Below are 19,356 nucleotides of genomic sequence, written 5' to 3'. Positions count from 1 at the left end.
TAATGTTATATTTGTGCATATGTTCATTGTTTATTCTATTACAGTTCACTAACATTTTACATGCCAAATCAATGGCGAAATATGTAGACTATTTTACACATTGTGTTTCAGGCGTCCATAATCTGTGGTAACCATTTACCATCAAATGGGCCGTAAGCTTGTTTGCTACCTACATAATGTTATAGATAGTAGCTGATTGTTAGATCTACTGTATATGTATATAAATTTTCATAGAAATCGGTCAAGCCATTTCGGAGGCGTATGGTAACTAACTTTGTGATACGAGAATATTATATATAAGATATTAAGTTGCAAACGGAAACTACACTAACTGAAAATCAGCGCTGGACACTATGTTTCCAGCATTATGAGGTGATGATAAGTAGTGATGATGATGATGAGTTGACTCTGTTTTGTATAATATCTGTAAAATGTTGTTTATATTATATATTATATTTGTTTTGTCATTGCCCTTGTGTCAAGACGAGTCAATAAAATTATATTCTATTCTATTTCAGAAACTTGTACAAAACAAATATAATAATCTGTCACAAGTTCAATTAAAAGCGCACAGAGTAGTGCATAACAAATAGAGTTAAATATTCTACAACTGTGCTGCTGTACAGATGCCATACAGTGTATGAATGACAATAATTTAATAAAGTCAGGGCCGGCGAGGCGCACGTGACTGGTGTTTCAGGCGTCCATAGGCTATGGTAAACGTTTACCATCAGACGGGCCGTATGCTTGATTATCACCATTATTGTATAAAAACAATTCCAACAAATTGAAATAAAAAAATACACGCACATGTCTTCATCTGTCTCTTTGTGATGAGATGTGATATAGTGATACAATTTTAATATCAAATGTCAAGGTCTGTTTAGCGTTTTGCTTCCGATGGTCGCGGGTTTGATGCCTCGCACGGTACAAACATTTGTATCATGAGTATGATTTTACAATTCGTCTATCTGTTTGTCGGTTTATTTGTTCCGGTTAATTGTTACGGTTAAGGGATGCCTCGGTTTAAGATTGATAAAGTTTCATACAAACTTTCATCCCCTATCCCCTTGGGGGTAGAATTAATCAAAATCCTTTCTTAGCGGATGCCTATGTCATAACATCTACCTGCATGCCAAATTTCAGCCCGATCCGACCAGTGGTTTTGCCTGTACGTTGATAGATCACTACGTCAATCACCTTTGAGTTATATATATTTAGATTATAGACTTCCGTATATTTGTGTAAAACATAACTCGATAATTATCCTGTTATTACCTTGAAATATTTGCACAACGCCGCATTTCTAAAGAATGTTTCTGTATATTTTATAAATAGATATTAAGGAAATGATTAAAGTTGAGTTTAATCTGATGATAAAGTGGATAAAAGGCCAAGGATCATATGGTAACGATGGACGAGCTGCCGAGAAGAGGATCTAGTATGTGTGTAGCAGACCCCTCCTGCTTTTACTATTATCCTTCTCTACTTGATAGATTTTTATTATTCTGTTTAATTCCGCTACAATTAGCATGTTTGAGACCACAAATATTCAGTTTAGAAACTTGACTACCGTTACGACCTTCTCTAATAGAAATAGAAATAATCTTAATAGAAATAATAAATTCAAATAAACTCATTACAAGCACTTTTGAATAGTCATATTTTGATTCTACCACTCATTCGGAATACAGATTCATCACAAGAAGAATGAGCAAGAAACTTGTGTTTTGCTCTTTTTAATAGATGTTTTTTTATATAAATAATTACAGTATAACAAGTAAGAGGCATGCGATAATCAACATAGAAATCGCTACGCACTCATATTTAGTGTAATCCGATATTATTGTCAGTGCTATGTATTTAAAATTTTTCTACAAAAACATTATTATCGTTAACGAATTCTTCAATTAAATGGTGATCAAATTCCGACCGTTATTGAGTCTACACCCATATCGCGACACGTGTTTCGCCTCTGAACGAGGCATCCACAGGCGTTGAATAGAGTTCCGGTACAGCTCGGAAGCCTAGTGTTGACTCATCAGCGACCAAGCCGCAACTGAAGCCGTCGTTGTTAGCTAGGTCGTAACGGTAGTCAAGTTACCACACTGAATATTTGTAGTCTCACACATGCTAAATGTAGCGGAATTAAACAAAATAAAAAAATCTATCAAGTAGTGAAATGGACTTCCGCAAAATAACACCTAATATGATTAAACATTACCTTTCTCACAGTTTTTTTTATGGATGTTCATTGGTCGGTTCATTGCATACGCTGGCGGGGCACCAGTGAATGATGATAAGATGAACATGAGGTCAGGTCAGTTAGCCCAACGTGACAAATTCACCAAGAATTTATCACGATGATTTCCAGGGGGATACGTGTGGAAGTCAACTCGTCCCATCCCGTCACATTGCTGGTGATGGAGTAATTATTTCACATTTCTTACAATTCCTTTTGCTCCAGAATTTAGACTATATATAATCTAAACAATAAATAAATAACACTGAATTATTTACACAGCGCCATCTAGTCCCACAATACAGTTAGCCCAACGTGACAAATTCACCAAGAATTTATCACGATGGTTTCCAGGGGGAACCGCGTGGACGTCGATCTGACATGGTACATTGTTAGCAATGGAATCATTAGTCCACATTACTAGGAATCCCCTCCCCCCCCCTCCTCCTTCTCACAGTTTTTTTTTTATTATAATGGAATGGTGCACCTGCCTGCGCTAACGGTTTACGCTGGCGGGGACCAGTGGAGGATGATAAGATGAGCATGAGGTCAGGTCAGTTAGCACATCATGACAAATTCATGAGTAATTTATCACGATGGTTTCCAGGGGGAACCGCGTGGAGGTCAACCTGACTTGGTACATTGCCAGCAATGAGATCATCAGTCCACATTACTAACAATCCCCTCCCCCCCCCCCCTTCTCACAGTTGCGAACCTGGATTCATCAGAGATCCACCGAAATACTACGTGGCTTGTTAGCCACCACTATAAAAGAAACATATATCGTCGGTTAAATAGAAAAATGGCAGTGTTCAAAATGTTTGCCTCGCACAACCACATTGTGGAATCACCTTCCAGCAATGGTATTTCCGAACCGATACGATATTGAAACCTTCAAGAAAAGAGCTTATTCCTTTTTAAAAGGCCGACAACGTACTTGCAATTCCCCTGGTGTTGCGGGTGCTCATGGGCGGCGGTAATCACTTACCATCACAACCGCATTCTCGTTTGTCACCTGTGTTATAAAAAAAAAAGTGTAAAATTTTTCAAGACAAGCCTTTACAACACAAGTTTTTAAATCTATTTAATTATTTTTTCCTTTAAAGTTTTAAATTTACATAGAAGTATTATATATCATTATAAAAGTAATTAAGTTATGATTAAGACGGCGTGGTTAATTTAATTGACTTATATAAAAGGAGGTAGAATTACCTCTTTATATAAGTCAAATATATATATATGTATGTAAATATATATGTCAGTTTCTAATTTAGACAAATGACATTTTTCTATTTAATCTACGATATGTAGGTATATTGTAGATTAGACACGGGTTTAGAAACATTTAAAAGTATTTATTCCAAACAGTATTAATAGAGTTTACAATAATACAAATTAAACAAATTTAAAACTAACCAAACACCGAACAATTTGCCCGTTACAATATATATTCTCTAAAATAAACAGGCGCCATTTTGAATTTCTATAACCCGATTGCTTTTTCAATCTGTTATGTTTAATTTTCAGTGTAATTATTGGATCAACTGTAATATTAAAGCTGTACCTATTTATATTTGTTACTAGCAGTTCCCGCGACTTCGTCCGCGTATAATTTAACTATATTTTTCTAAAATAAAAGTAGCCTAAGTTACTCCTTATTACATCAGCTATCTGCCAAAAAAAGTCCCGTCAAAATCGGCCCGGCCATTTCAGAGATTAGCCGGAACAAACAGACAAAAATTGTAAAAAATGATATTTTGGTGTATGTAACATATTTATATTCATACGTATGTAGTAAAAACGGTAATTTCAATATTACAAACAGACACTCCAATTTTATATATATGTATAAATTATGTTGTACTCTGACAGTCTCGGTGGTCTAGTGGTTTAGCACACTTACTTCCGCTGTTTCGATTCCTCCCACGGCGCCAACATTTGTATTTAAGAGTATGATTATTTGTATCGGTTTAGGTGTTATGTATTAACGAAAAAAATCTATGTATTTGTAAATTTGCTAAAGCTTGTATTATGGATACTGTATAACTGATACAGTATCCATAATACAAGCTTTAGCTAGATTAACTTTGGTCTAGATGGCGCTGTGTGAATTGTCCTGAGATTATTATGATTATGCTCATTGTTGTCCAACTTTTGCTGGTTATTATTATACAAGTAGAGCTGCATAAATTAATCAAATTGAAACTCATAATTATTCATTAACAAAAGTCCTTTGGGCCTATTCTGCACTCCGTCCAGTTCGGCTAGCTACTTCTCTTGAGAAGAACTGGCAAGAAACTCGACTAAACTAGTATATCTTAACTAGATGTATATAAAATTCTCGTGTCACAATGATAGTTTTTTTTTTTATAACACAGGGGACAAACGAGCATGCGGCTCACCATACTCCTCCCAAACGGCTTGATCGATTTGTATGAAATTTTATATGAGTAGTTCTGAGAATCGGTTGTTATTTTTGGACAAAATTTTATACTGTTAACTTATATATAAAATTCTAAAAAATTTTTAGCCATATTCAATAGGTTTGAGCATCGGCTACTATCTATTTTAGTGATAAGGGTTGTCATCCCTAACTTATTTTTTATTTTGTGACATTAATAATACATACAACCCTAAATTTTCACCCTTCTATCACCAATCCCTATTTTTCAATAACGATTTTAATTTATAAGGCAAAACGTTTTCCGGGACAGCTAGTTATATATAAAATTCTCGTGTCACAATATTAGTTACCATACTCCTCCGAAACGGCATGACCAATTTTGATGAATTTTATATGCATATTCAATAGGTCTGAGAGTCGGCTACTATCTATTTTTCATACCCCTAAGTATCAAGGTTAGTTCAACCTTAACATTTTTTTTATTTTTTGGACAATATTTTTTACTTTTACTAGCTTTTGCCCGCGGCTTCGCTCGCGTTAATTTATTCCCGTAGGGGTGAAATTTATCAAAATCCTTTCTTAGGAAATGCCTACGTCATAGTAGGTTTATGAATACAAAGTCTCAGCCCGATCGATTTAAAATTGACAAAGTTTCATACAAACTTTCATCCCCTATTTTATCCCCTTAGGGGTAGAATTAATCAAAATCCATTCTTAGCGGATGCCTACGTCATAACATCTACCTGCATGCCAAATTTTAGCCCGATCCGTCCAGTGGTTTGGGCTGTGCGTTGATAGATCACTATGTCAGTCACCTTTTAGTTATATATATTTAGATATAATGTGACATTAAAAAATACATACAAATTTTCACCCTTCTATCACCAACCCCTATTTTTTAGTTGTGATTTTAATTTATATGACAAAACAACGTTTGAGTGATTAGCTAGTTTTTTATAATATGTATCATTAAATACACCGTGCAGTTAATTTCCATTATAGTGAGCCATACTATTGTTATAGTGGCATATAATGAATTTGTCGTGATTTCCAGTCACGTATGCTTCATGTATTACATATTCTTACAAAATACATATATTACTATACTAGCTGTATCCGCGACTTTGTCCGCGTGGAATTTAACATTATTTTTCTAAAATAAAAGTAACCTAAGTTACTCCTTATTACATCAGCTCGTCAGCAGCCAATAAGTCCCGCCAAAATCGGTCCAGCCATTTCTGAGATTAGCCGGAACAAACAAAGAGACAGATAGAAAAAAATAATAAAAAAAATATTTTGTTGTAAGTACCATATTTATATTCATATGCATGTAGTAAAAAACGGTTATTTCAATATTACAAACAGACACTCCAATTTTATTTATATGTATACCTAGACTTAGAGATTTAATGTTGCCAGTTTCTCTGTATTTACGTCTTGAATATGACACTATAGTAATTTTATTTGATTAATTAGCATAATAAGGAAAATGTCTATAAAAAACATACAACTAACGATTCTTTTAACTAAAAAATTGTGTTTTTAATTTGAAGGACTTCAGGATCAGGATGTGGTTTTCGAGGATTCGTATTACTATTTGTATCCACGACTTCGTCCGCGTGGAATTTTATTTTATTTTTCTAAAATAAAAGAATTTTTCTAAAATAACTGTAGCTTATTTACTCCTTATTACATTAGTATTCATCATTACTTTGACCTTATTTTGACGACCTCGGTGGTCTAGTGGTCTAGCACACCGCTTTACGACCGATGGTCGCGGGTTCGATTCCTCGCACGGCACAAACATTTGTATTCATGAGTATGATTGTTTGTATCGGTCTGGGTGTTTTCTATGTATAATATGTATGTATTTGCAAAAAAAAAATATCTATGTATTTGTATCAGTTATTTAGTACCCATAACACAAGCTTTAGCTAGCTTAACATTGGTCTAGATGGCGCTGTGTGAATTGTCCTGAGATTATTATTATTATTATTATTATTACTCCTTGTTACTTTATTTGTAAAAAGAAATATTGGTATGTTCGAAATTAATTCTAAAAATCGAAGACTAAGAATACAAAATAAATTGATAGTACCGATGCAGAGACTTCACATGTTTCAAAGAAATGGTTATTGCATGGCCATTAAATTATACAATAAATTGTCTGATGGCGTAAAAATATTACCATACGCTCAATTTAAAGCGAAATTGTTTTTATTCTGTAGAAGATCTTATATCTAACTGTAATTTATGAGAATTTAATATATTTATCTAATATCTATTAATTTAATTAAATGATAATTTAAAAATTTATTTATATTGGTAGTAGTTTAGACAATTTTATGGTTTTAAATAATTTACACATTTTGAATGGTAAATATTGCTGAACACCTTGTTAATTGTTGTGTAAGATCTGCTTTATGCAGTATTTTGTAAATAAACATTAATTTCATTTCATCAGTAATCATCATCAGCACCAAAAAAAGTCTCGTCAAAATCGGTCCTGCCATTTCAGAGATTAGCCGGAACAAACAGACAGACAAAAATTAAAAAGAATGTTATTTTGGTGTATGTACCGTATTTATATTCATATGCATGTAGTAAAAAACGGTTATTTCATTATTACAGACACTAGTGGCGAAACGACGTGTAAAACCTCTATATAGCTACATCACTAGTGATATATTTAATCATAATTTAGAAGTTAACCTGAGGCGCTGGTTTGTCTGTCTATTGAAAGGTTAAATTCACTTTCGCTGCCTCACTAATGGATTATTTATTTAAAATCTAACGAATGAGAATACAGGCTGTTCATTAGGACAATGGTTATAAAACACGGTGAGAATTTGTTTTTTTATAGCATAGGCGACAAGAGCTTGCGGCTCACCTGATGGTAAGTGATTACCGTCGCCCATGAGCACCCGCAACACCAGGGGAATTGCAAGTACGCTTCCGGCCTTTTAAGACGGAACCGCTTTTCTTGAGGGTTGGAATATCGTGTAATTATCTGAATGACCCTTAATAAATGAATAAAATGACATTGATACTGAGAAGATCTATTTTCCAGTAATTTTTATGTAAAAGCAAACTGCATAAAAAGTTTTTTTGGGATTTATTTTATTTTACCCACTTAGGAGAACCTAACATAAGTTTATTTGCGGACAACGTTATAATTTATTTTTCATACTGCTTTCTTGATATATGATAGCGTAGCGGCTTTTGTATTGATTGCCGCATGCATCCTCATGTAAAGTGCGAATACTGTAACTACCATATTTAAAATCATTGCCATATTTTTAAAATCTTTGTCATATGTCATATTTTTAAAAAATAAGTCACATTTAAAAAAGCTAAGTTTTAAGCTTATAGATTTAAAAACAACTATATTTTAAGCGTAATTGTTTTACAAACTATGAATGTTATATTTCTTTATACTTAATCTTAATAAATATAGCTTAACTTATAGCTTAATTAATAAGTTTCAAGCTATTGTAGCTAGTCCTAGCTTTAAAAGTGCCGATACTTCCATACAACCCTTCATCTCGCCTTTCAACCCCTTATTACCCCTTTTTCGCATTAAAAAGTATAAAGCATCCTTTCTCAAATTCTAGACTATTTGTGTACCAAAAATCATTACCTAGTTTTGGCGTGAAAGCGAGACAGACAAACAGAGTTATTTTCGCATTTATTATTAGTAAGAATGTATATATTAAGAATACTGTATGATTACTGATAACGGGTGATATGTCAATTTTTAAATATAATTTTAAAGAGACAGACAGACAGAGATACTTTCGCATTTATATTATTAAGATTGTACAACTATTATACTATTACATATTTGGTATATCTAATACAAGTTTACGTAATAAAATTTGACCGTCCGCCAATGTATCGATTTGAACTTTACCGCGCAGGTCAACTATGCTTATTAAATTAAAAAAAAAACTTTCACTACCATGATGTAACCGTTTCGTTTACACACTCGTCAGTTCGCGCCAATTCTTACGAGAATAAAAAAATAGCGATAGTACGCTATCGCTATTTTTTTTCTATTCGTTGTCGGACAAAGGAATCTAGTTTATCGAGTTTAAAAATATAGCGATGGTTTGTGCATCAATTTCGATGACTTTTTTTATACAGTTTGTTGTTAATATTTTATTGTACAATAAAATTATAAATGAAAGAACACAATTGACTTAAAGACTACACACTACATGTACAATGGCGGAGTTATACCAAAAGAGTGATATATATATATATATATATATATATATATATAATAATAATATCAGAACAATTCACACTGCGCCATCTAGCCCCATGTTAAGTTAGCTAAAGCTAGCGCGAGCGTTATGGGTACTAGATAACTGATACGAATACATAGATTTTTTTGTCCGCGACTTCGTCCTCGCGGAATTAGTCTTTATTTTTTTTAATAAAAGTAGCCTAAGTTGCTCCTTATTACATCAGCTACCTGCCAAAAAAAGGCCCGTCATAATCGGTCCAGCCATTTCAGAAATTAGCCGGAACAAACAGACAGTCAAAAATTGTAAAAAATGTGATTTAGGTGTATGTACCGTATTTATATTCATATATAGGTAGTAAAAAACTGTTATTTCAATATTACAAACAGACACTCCAATTTTATTTATATATATAGATATATATAAGCGGCGGCCTAAGTAATAAAGTATATAAATAAAAGGAAATGAACTTGCGGAAAGCAACTAATATTAGTATAGCTAACATCATACATATGATATTTATATATAACGTTGCAATATCAACATAATCATTGAAATATACTTATTACTTCCGTAAGCGGATTAAATTTATACATGTAGTTTGTACAGAACCGGTTTTAGTTGTGACTTATTGTATGCGAGATTTATATTAGAAATAGAAAATTATAAATATCCCACTTTTAATATTATCTACATATTGTAATTTGTTAATTTTAATAATGTAAATATAACTCTTTGATGTCGTTCCGTTGCCTTTAGTCCATATTAAAAATGCAAAATAACTTTCGCGCCAAAATGCTGTCAAAAAATAAAACAGAAATAATATATTAATTTGTATCAATTTATTAATTTTAATAATATAAATATAACTCTTTGATGTCGTTCCGTTGCTTTTAGTGCATATTAAAAATGTAGAATAATTTTCGCGCCAAAATGCTGATAAAAAATATAAAAGAAATAATATTTTATAATGATTCAGAGATTTAAGAGAACAAGAGAGAAATATATAAATAAAATTAAATCAATAATTCTCTGTAAATTAAAAAGTATTAAATCATTTCATTTTTTGGTTGTTTTTCCCTTTTCAGGGAAAAGCAAAAGGAAATCATTTTATTACTACACTGATATATGCTTAACTCATTTTTGACTCGTAGAAAATGCCACTACGTGTTAAGTCCGCCATATGCATTTTTACTTATGTATAACGTGCATTAAAGTTATTTAAATAACATAAATGAAATATATTTCATATTTCCAAAAGAAGACCCTACTAAACAAACTTATTGATGATTCATTTTTTAATCTATACAATTTCCTTCCGTGTGCTAATATCGTACATCTGCTGATATACTATGATTTTTTTATATCACAATACCTCTATGTTTGTATATCTTTTGTTATTGTGTTGGGATTGGGAAATCGCGGGCGTGTCTTACCTGACCTTTTATGAGTGTTCTGCACTTTAGCAATGATCTTTGTTCGTTCATTTTATACCTAATCGCGATGGTCTAGTGGTTTAGCACACTGTTTTATTTTCACACGGTCGTGGGTTTGATTCTGATGCAATCTTTACATACATATAAATAAAATTGGAGTGTTTGTTTGTAATATTGAAATAACCGTTTTTTACTACATGAATATAAGTAAATACACCAAAATATTTTTTTACTTTATTTTTGTCTGTCTATCTATATGTCTGTCTGTTTGTTCCGGCTAATCTCTGAAATGGCTGAACCGATTTTGACGGGACTTTTTTTGGCAGGTAGCTGATATAATAAGGAGTAACCTAGGCTACTTTTGGAAAAATAAAGTTAAAATAAAGTCCAAGCAGACGAAATCGCGGGAACAGCTAATCTAAAATAAATACGGAATTGGCAAATAAGCTCTCTCGGCCCTTCTGGCGGTAAGGTGCAACCGTCGCCTATATATGTACAATAATAGCATTATAGCCATCACGTTATCATGTGACGCCGATTATCAGTACATTCATTTCATGGAGGATTAAGTTGTTATGCCTCCATATCTTCACTACCTTAATGGTACCCTACACCCGAAACACTTACAAAGCAAGCTGCCTAGCACCCTCCAATCGATCTACCATCCAATTTAAACGGGGATCGAAATTACGACGGTCTGATCCGAGGTTCAAACCCCCTAGCGGTGCCCTTAAACTAAAGTCCTATCCATCAGCCGGGAGTTGGCCTTCAGCCACTCCATGAGTCATTCCTTTGGTTTGGAGTGTCATCTGCACTCGCCCCCTATCGTTCGATGAAGCTGTAAAGGCCAGCTGCAGACAACAGCATTAGAGTAGTCCGCAAAAAAAAAAAGAAACTGTTTGGTGGCTGAAATAGGTGAGACTGAGGTGGGTAACTCAGTCCCACCTACGCAGATGAGTTAGTAGAATCTGTAGAATCTATCATATACTAATATTAAAGTCGTTATGTTATATCTGTCGATATACTGAGATATTATTATTAAAGTGAAATTGCAGATGTCCTATTTAAATTTGAATTACAATATCAAACGTTTGTTGTAATACATTTTAGCATTTATCAAGTATTCCATTTGCTTCTTTTTTGCCATTTTTAATATTCTTTTCACGTATTGATCTCTTTTTAAAGCGTCCCTCACTTTCGTTTCATCGATCAAAGTCATGACAGTTGATAACCTTTCTGTTGTCACATTCCCTCCAATTGTAATCTCCATTTGATTACTATTGCTGTCCTTTTCTAAATTTGTACCGTTTAAAGTATTTGTGTCTCCCTTCTCTAAATTGTTTGATGTTTTTGTGTCTCCAATTTTTTCATTCTTAGGCTTATTTTCTAACTCATGTAAAAGATCTTCGAAGTCTGTCCTTAGAAGATTTTTGTTAATCGGTTCATTATTTATTTGTTCCTCTATCTTGTCTATTAATTCTTTTTGTTTTCTCAATACCTTTTGTATCTGTGGATCGTTCAGTAAGTCTATGGTTTCGTAACTCTCTATGTAATAATCATTGTTTTGTTCCTTTTTTAAATTGTCTTTTTTTAATCTTTCTACTGAGTCTAGGTTTTGCGTTGAATAATTCTGGTCATTAAAAGTGGGTAAATTAAAATGAGTTTTCCTTCGAGTCATAACAAAATCATTCATTTTCTTTATAATCAAATCATTGTTTTCTGATTTATACAAATATGGAATGTAAGCACGGTTCACATTTAAATGTAAAACGTTATTTTTGTTATCATTTGTCCTGACCTTTGTCGTAATATCTGGATTTTCCTGTTTTCCACAAATTGCGGATGCGACCGAAGTTTGATTGCCGCCAATTTCTTGATTAAATTTCCAAGAATACGAACCAGGATGATCGCTGTTTCTCGCTGTGATAAAAATTATAATTAAGAAAAGAATATTGTTTTATTTTGTTTTTATTGATATATTGTTAAAGTCAATACATTTATTGGTTGATTAATATTCTATTTTTATTTAAGTTCTTTTTTTATTAGAAAATCAGCTTCCAATCCAGTATATTTCAATATTTCTAGATTTTCAGAGACATAACACGGTAGCAACAGAATAAAGATCAGGTAAATTTAGGAAGTACAAATCAAATTGTATATTGTTTTTTTTTCCTTGTATATTTTTTTGATAATGCTGATAACACGTGTGTTCGCCGTGTGTCGAGCGTGGGGTAGTTTTTATATTTACACTAAACTTCACTTCATATTGTCTAAGACATAACGAACCTAAATAGGTTAAGTGCGGTAGTTAATTTTCATTGAAAAATCATGTCTCTCACATAGGGACCGGCATTTTTTTATTGTTAATTACGTATATTATTTTTTTAATATGTTTTATTGTACAATAATGAGGTAGACATTATTTAACCCTAAATTTATTTCAATTAAAGTGCCCGCGGATGATCCCTGGGTCCAACGTGTAAATTTACTTTCGTTGCGGAGTGACGCACCGGTGGGCGTGCGGTCATTAACGTGTCAAAAACATATTTTTTAAACGTAATATAAATGCTCACTTTGTATATAGATTAGAACATTTTGATTGTATATAGTTTATAACTGTATTTAAAAGTGCAATAAAGAATATATAAATATGAACTGTTTTTAACTTACATAACACATTTGGTAACAGCAAACAGAAATATACAATCATAATAATAAAATGTTAGTTTTATTATTATGACTATAAAACTTGAATGTATTATTATTGCATGTTAGAAATTATCAAGCGTATATATTTTATTCTTTATTTTTTAATTTAAGAACCGCTCCCATGTCGGTGTAGTACTTGCCATGGTTCCATGATTATCTATCGATTTCTTTATAAATTATATACATCTACAAATATTAATATTTACTACTTAATGAATTTATATTATTTTGTTTAATTCCACTACAACTGATTATTTAAAGACCAGCTCCCCTGACGGATACAACTTTCAATTCGATCCATGCATCTGGGCCTTTTTTCCGGACTACTCTAATGTTGGCCGCAGATGGCCTTTACAGCTTCACCGGACGATAGGAGGCGAGTGCAGATGGCACTCCAAACCAAAGGATGGACTTATGGAGCGGCTGAAGACCAGCTCCCACCTGACGGACACAACTTTCAATTCGAACCATGTATCTAGACCTTGACTCTGTTCATTTGTATATCTATAATTTTCTTTTAATCGTAAACTATGGGAATATTATCTCAATTTGTAACTTTTTCTGCTCTCTTCCAGTTCTCTCTCATTCATTATTTTTTCAATTCTACCTCTTTAGTTCTGTGACTGTCAGACTATTGTGTATGTTTATTTTATATATAGGTATGTATATATTTATTTGTATATATGTATACGTATCAAGAATTAAAGAGCATGATGGAAGATCGCGGAAAGTGGCAAGAGCTCCACCGACAAGAGCGTAGCTCTTAAATTATGAATGAATGAATGTATAATATAATGTTTGTATATATTTATGTAATTTATTATTGTATTTTTTAGATATATATTGTATTTATCGTTTTGTTTATATTTTATTGCATTTTGTTCATCATTAATTATATTTGCACCGCCAACAGTTATTCTCTGCACCACCTATGGTTGACTGGCAGAAAATGTCGCATGGTGTTAAGTCCGCCAAATGTACTTTACTGTATTTTGTATATAGTGTGCATTGAAGTTAAATAAATATAATATATCATTCCATTTAGCAACAGCTGCAAAAACCAGACCAAGTCACGGGCTATACCTAACATTGTTTCTGCATTCTATTCGTCACAGAACGTTCTGGAGAATTATTTGTTATCGAAAACAATTTGGTATTTCGTTCCACTGTGTATCAATTGATTATTACAATACATATCGAATATTGCAACGAATGGCTTTATCAAAGAGTGGGATTGAAATATAAATAGATTTTACAATAGTTTGTACATAATGTGGTGATTGTCTGAGCTTTTACCCGCGGCTCGATTTGAATCAAAAATATTTGTTTTTTTATATAAAAAGTATTGTGGAATACAGGCCACTTATTTAGTCTATGACCTATTTTATAAGCTTTATATTTCTAATACCAAAATTCTGTTATAAATTGTAACTGGTTTAATTCAAAAGAGTTTAAATTTTTAAAATCACTTTTGCATAGTTATACCAATTTTTTTTAATCTACCGCTCATTCATAAAGCTCTCTCATCACAAGAACAACGAGCAATAAACTTGCGTGTTGCTCTTTAAAATAAATTTGTTGTAATTTTTAAGTTAAACTGTGTAAATACAAACTACCAAATAGCACAAATTAATTAGAGTCATAATATTTAAAACACAACCAACTGGTTGAGTAATTATATAAGCGTATCAGTAGTAATGATAAGAGCAGACCAGTCCCTACAAGCAGCACTCACGAGTGTGACAGATAAGCCAGATATAACTGCGCTAGGCTATGTTTTAGATAGCCCAATGATTTTAATGAGGAATACATATAAATGTTAGAGCAAACCCTGATATTATATTTACTGTATACATATATATATATAACTTTTATAAAGTTCTTCATAGATCAATGGCTAAGAACCATTGTTGTACACGACAGATTTAATATTTGTCTCAAAAAAAAAAAAATGTAACTGGAATAATATTTTTTTTTTTGTACATAAGAGACTTTAGCAGTAAATAAAATCCTTAACATAATATAATAAATATGAAAGTAGGGATGTTTTGTTACGCTTTCACGCAAAAACTACTGAACAGATCATCATGAAATTTTGTACACGTGTTCTTGGAGATATTCGAATGAATATGTACTTTTAATTAAAAAAATTTTTTTTGATACCTTACAACCTGCGGGCGGCCAGCGGTTAGCCGTTTCACCGGGTCTCCCTGAACGTCGCGCCTGTAGTGTGCAATCCCGCGGCACAACCAATCCCCATGGGGCTCTGGTCACCTTACTCACCAAAGAAACACAGTGCTGTTGTGTAGTGCAAGTACAGCACTATTTGGCTGTGGTATTATGCTTGGTGGAGCGTAGTACCTCAAGTTCGGGCCGCCTCAAGTCGAGCAAAATGTATCAAGATACATCTTGCTATGCCCTCCCTTCAAAAAATTCTTCACAGAAGTCAATAATATCAGCATTCTTGATGATGATATATTGACTTTAAATATATAAAATGAAGAGTACCTAGGTTAAATGGATGAATTAGAAGTATGTGTAAAATGGAAGAAAAATATATAAGGATAAAATTTCTAAATGTGTTGGATAAAAGACTTAATTGTGCAATATAATATAGCTTGAATACAATACACGTAACATATATATAACTACTGCATTTATCTACCATGTTAAAGATTTTTGTACTTTGGAGTAAATATTTTTTTAAGAGACGAAACTGACTGTATAGATTTTTGTATTGGGGAGGTAAATTTTTTAGCATATTTTTTCATATTCAATATAATATAAATAAGATGTAGTTTTGATGTTATTTTCGCCAACACCGTTGAGATCACTGCCTCATTTTTATTTAAAACAGACATTTGAATTTCAATACATTATTGTTATCATTATCATACAAACCAGTTAGCAATTAACATATGAACGTAATATGTAATTTAAGATTATACAGCTGACATTTTAAAATGTTAAGTAAATTCATGGACATTAACTTCTTAGAGGTTACATTATTAAATACTAGCTAACTCGTGTAATTTCGTCTGCATTATACTACTTGATTGCCATTATATACATAAAAAAACCAATTGTATTAAAAGTTCACTATTACCCCATAAACTTTCCTAATTCCATACCATTTCGTAGCTAATGGTCAGGAACCCATACATTTGATAATGTAATAACCTCTTAGTGATATATGATGTTCGATGGAGTCAATGGTAGCCTTTTTATGGTTATTGAAGGTTAATTTCATAAACAATCTTTAGTCTTCGAAGCTTGGTGTAGATTTTATAATACGTTTTTTTTATTAGCATAGTTTTTTTTGGTAAGAAAGGAAGTTAATAACGAGATGACTGCGAACAGGGATGAATGGAAGAGAAAAACATATTACGCTGACCACAAATAAATGGGATAAGGAAGAAGCAGATGATGAGTTTAGTTTTTTTTATGAATGATCATGGATATGAATGATTATGGATCAGCATATACAGTTGGCGCAGGCGGGTGTACATATTATCATACCTAATTCCATAAAATACGTCCTATCATTCTCCACTGGTGCCCCGCCAGCGTAAACCGTTAGCGTAGGCGGATGCATGGTGCACCCGATTGCGCTAATGGTTTAGGCTGGCGGGGCACCAGTGGAGGATAATAAGATGAGCATGAAGTCAGGTCCGGTAGCTCATCTTGACGATAGGGAACAATCGAGCTTGCGGCTTACCTGTTGGTAAGTGATTACCGCCACCCAGGAGCACCCGCAATACCAGGGGAATTGCAAGTGGGTTGCCAGCCTTACAAGTAGGAATAAGCTCTTTACTCGAAGGTTTAAATATCTTATCAGTCCAGAAATACATTTGCTAAAAGGTGATTCCACAATGTACTTTTGCGTGACAAAAAGTTTCAGGAAAAACGCACGGTGGAGGGCTGCCTTTCATCCAGGATGATCGGGATGGTATTTTGGTTTGTGGCATCCAAGCATACGGCCTAACTGATTGTAAACAGTTACCGTAGGCTATGGACGTCTGTAACACCAGGGATGTCACGTGCGTGTTGCCGACTCTTAAGAAACCTTAATATATCCTTATTGAAAAACCCCATGCTGTAGTCTTTTGTAGTATCTTTTTTTATCTTATTGGATCTATATAACTGGACGGTAGGAAAAACAAATTATAATGTAAAAAACTTGACGTACATAAGCGGCTAAAATGTCCTACATGATGAATAAATGATTTTTGAATTGAATTTGAACTTAACCGATTTAGTTGAAATTTTGTATGTATACTCGGTAGATCTGAGACTAAGGTAGTAATCAATTTTTCTAGTGATAAGTGTTGGCTACCACATTTTTGACAAATTTTTTATATTTCATGATTTGACATTAAAAAATACTTACGTTCCTCAATTTTCATCCTTCAACTATCAACCCCTAGTTTTAACGGCGATATTAATATATATAGCAAATGAGTATGTTTACCATTAAAAGTAAATAAAAAAAGTGCGTGTTTGTTTATGGTGTTTATTTATTTTTTAATATACTTTTAATTTGTTGTTGCAGGTAATCCGTGGTGTACATATAGAGCCACCGCATTTAGTGAAGAAGAGGAGTATAGACCAACCCTTAAGAATAAGTATAGTGTATGACCATTCAGTTTATAGGTAAGATATATCTTTACTTAACAACTTATTTCCAGAGATGACCGTGTACAAAATCGTTAACCCACTGTTTTGCCTATTTCCGCCTCCAAACAGCTTGCTTTGTTAAGATACATATATGTTTTGTGTTGATAGCACAAATATATGTAACACCTGAACAACATATATTTAAAAGAGCAACAAGTAAGTTTTGTAATTGTTCCTCTTGTTGTAAGCTTGTTTTGGGATAGATATATTAAGTGACATGTGAGCATGACGGCCTCGGTGGCCCAGTGGTTTAGGACACCGCTTAATACCGATGGGCACGAGTTAGATTCCTCGCGCAATACAAACATTTGTATACTTGAGTATGATTGTTTGTATCGGTTTGAGCCGTTTCTATGTATATTATCTACTACCTATTCGCCCGGGTGTACATGTATTATATATATAAATCTTCCTCTTGAATCACTCTATCTATTAAAAAAACCGCTTCAAAATCCGTTGCGTAGTTTTAAAGATTCAAGCATACATAGGGACGGACAGACAGCGACAGCGAATTTGTTTTATACTATGTAATGATGTATTTACATAAAAATATATAAGAGTTTATATCAGTTGTCTAGTACCCATAACACAAGGTCGGCTTATCGCGGGAGTAGGGATTATCGTGTGCCCTCTACTTGTTAAAGTGTAATTGTTATAAAATAAAATAGCAATGTTCTTGTTATAAGTCTGCGAAAGAGTGGTGGAATAAAAAATATAACTATTCAAAAGCGCTTTTATTAAGTTTTCTTTTAATAAAGAGAGTAACCCTAAGGGCTAAGGCCCTTAAGATAAGGAATTAGGGTTACTCAGTCTCTATACATTATCTGTGACACAATTCATTTATTTAGGTAACTGTTATCCCTTAACATCAGATGGGCTGTTTAATTTGTTTCAGCTTTTATAAAATATAAAATAGATTTTGTGTTAATGGCTGATATATGAATTATTAAAATCACTAGTATCCTGATGACTTAGGCGTAATGCCGGTTGGTCAGGGTGAGAAACACCTCAATGCCTACAATATTCACAATTACCTATTTCTTATTTGTTTTTATAATAAAATATACCCTCTCAACTTTTTCGCTCCAAAACTCCCGCTGCCTACGATCAATCATTTATCAATCTATCTGTCAATGTCACATAGATTACTTTGGGTCTGGCCTCTGACGTTCCGTTTCAGGTTACATAATTATTGACTTTACCATTTTTAATTAATGGTGCGTCACACGATAGTTAACAGAATGGTTGACCAGTTTGTACTAAAAAACCTCGACCTGCCAACGTACGGTAGTCTTTTATTAGGTTTCGTGGATCCGTTTGCACTAACAGTATACGTTGACGGGACGTCCTTTTTTTTAGAATAAATGTTATGGAATGAATTGAATTGAAAAATATTTATTCAAATAAACTTAATTTAAGATCTTAATTTATTTGAATAGTCATAACATTTTTTTTAATCTACCGCTCCTTCGGAAAGCTCTTATCACAAGAAGAACGAGCAAGAAACTTGTGTGTTGCTCTTTTAAACAATCCTTGTAAGTTCACATTTTACAAATAGAAACGTGTGAATACAAACTACCAACCAGCACTAATTTATTAGTGTCAAATATAAATACACAATAATATTATATCAGTTGT

At 32.9% G+C, this 19,356-nt stretch overlaps 1 protein-coding gene across 2 annotated transcripts in view; it reads left to right on the top strand.

Annotated features, from left to right (window-relative positions):
* Positions 1-19,356, top strand: part of LOC131842977 (leishmanolysin-like peptidase) — a 98,639-nt gene that overhangs the window by 32,943 nt on the left and 46,340 nt on the right. For both annotated transcript variants that reach the window (XM_059191571.1, XM_059191570.1), the window contains exon 2: positions 17,594-17,694. In XM_059191571.1, the coding sequence (XP_059047554.1) occupies positions 17,594-17,694 (101 nt within the window). The remainder of the gene's footprint in view (positions 1-17,593; positions 17,695-19,356) is intronic.

Source organism: Achroia grisella, unplaced genomic scaffold (assembly GCF_030625045.1).
Source record: "Achroia grisella isolate CSIRO2021 unplaced genomic scaffold, CSIRO_AGI_Agris_v1 utg2716, whole genome shotgun sequence".
Classification (NCBI taxonomy): domain Eukaryota; kingdom Metazoa; phylum Arthropoda; class Insecta; order Lepidoptera; family Pyralidae; genus Achroia; species Achroia grisella.
The sequence above is the reverse complement of the archived record's forward strand: the minus strand, read 5'-3'. Positions and strand labels throughout refer to the sequence as shown.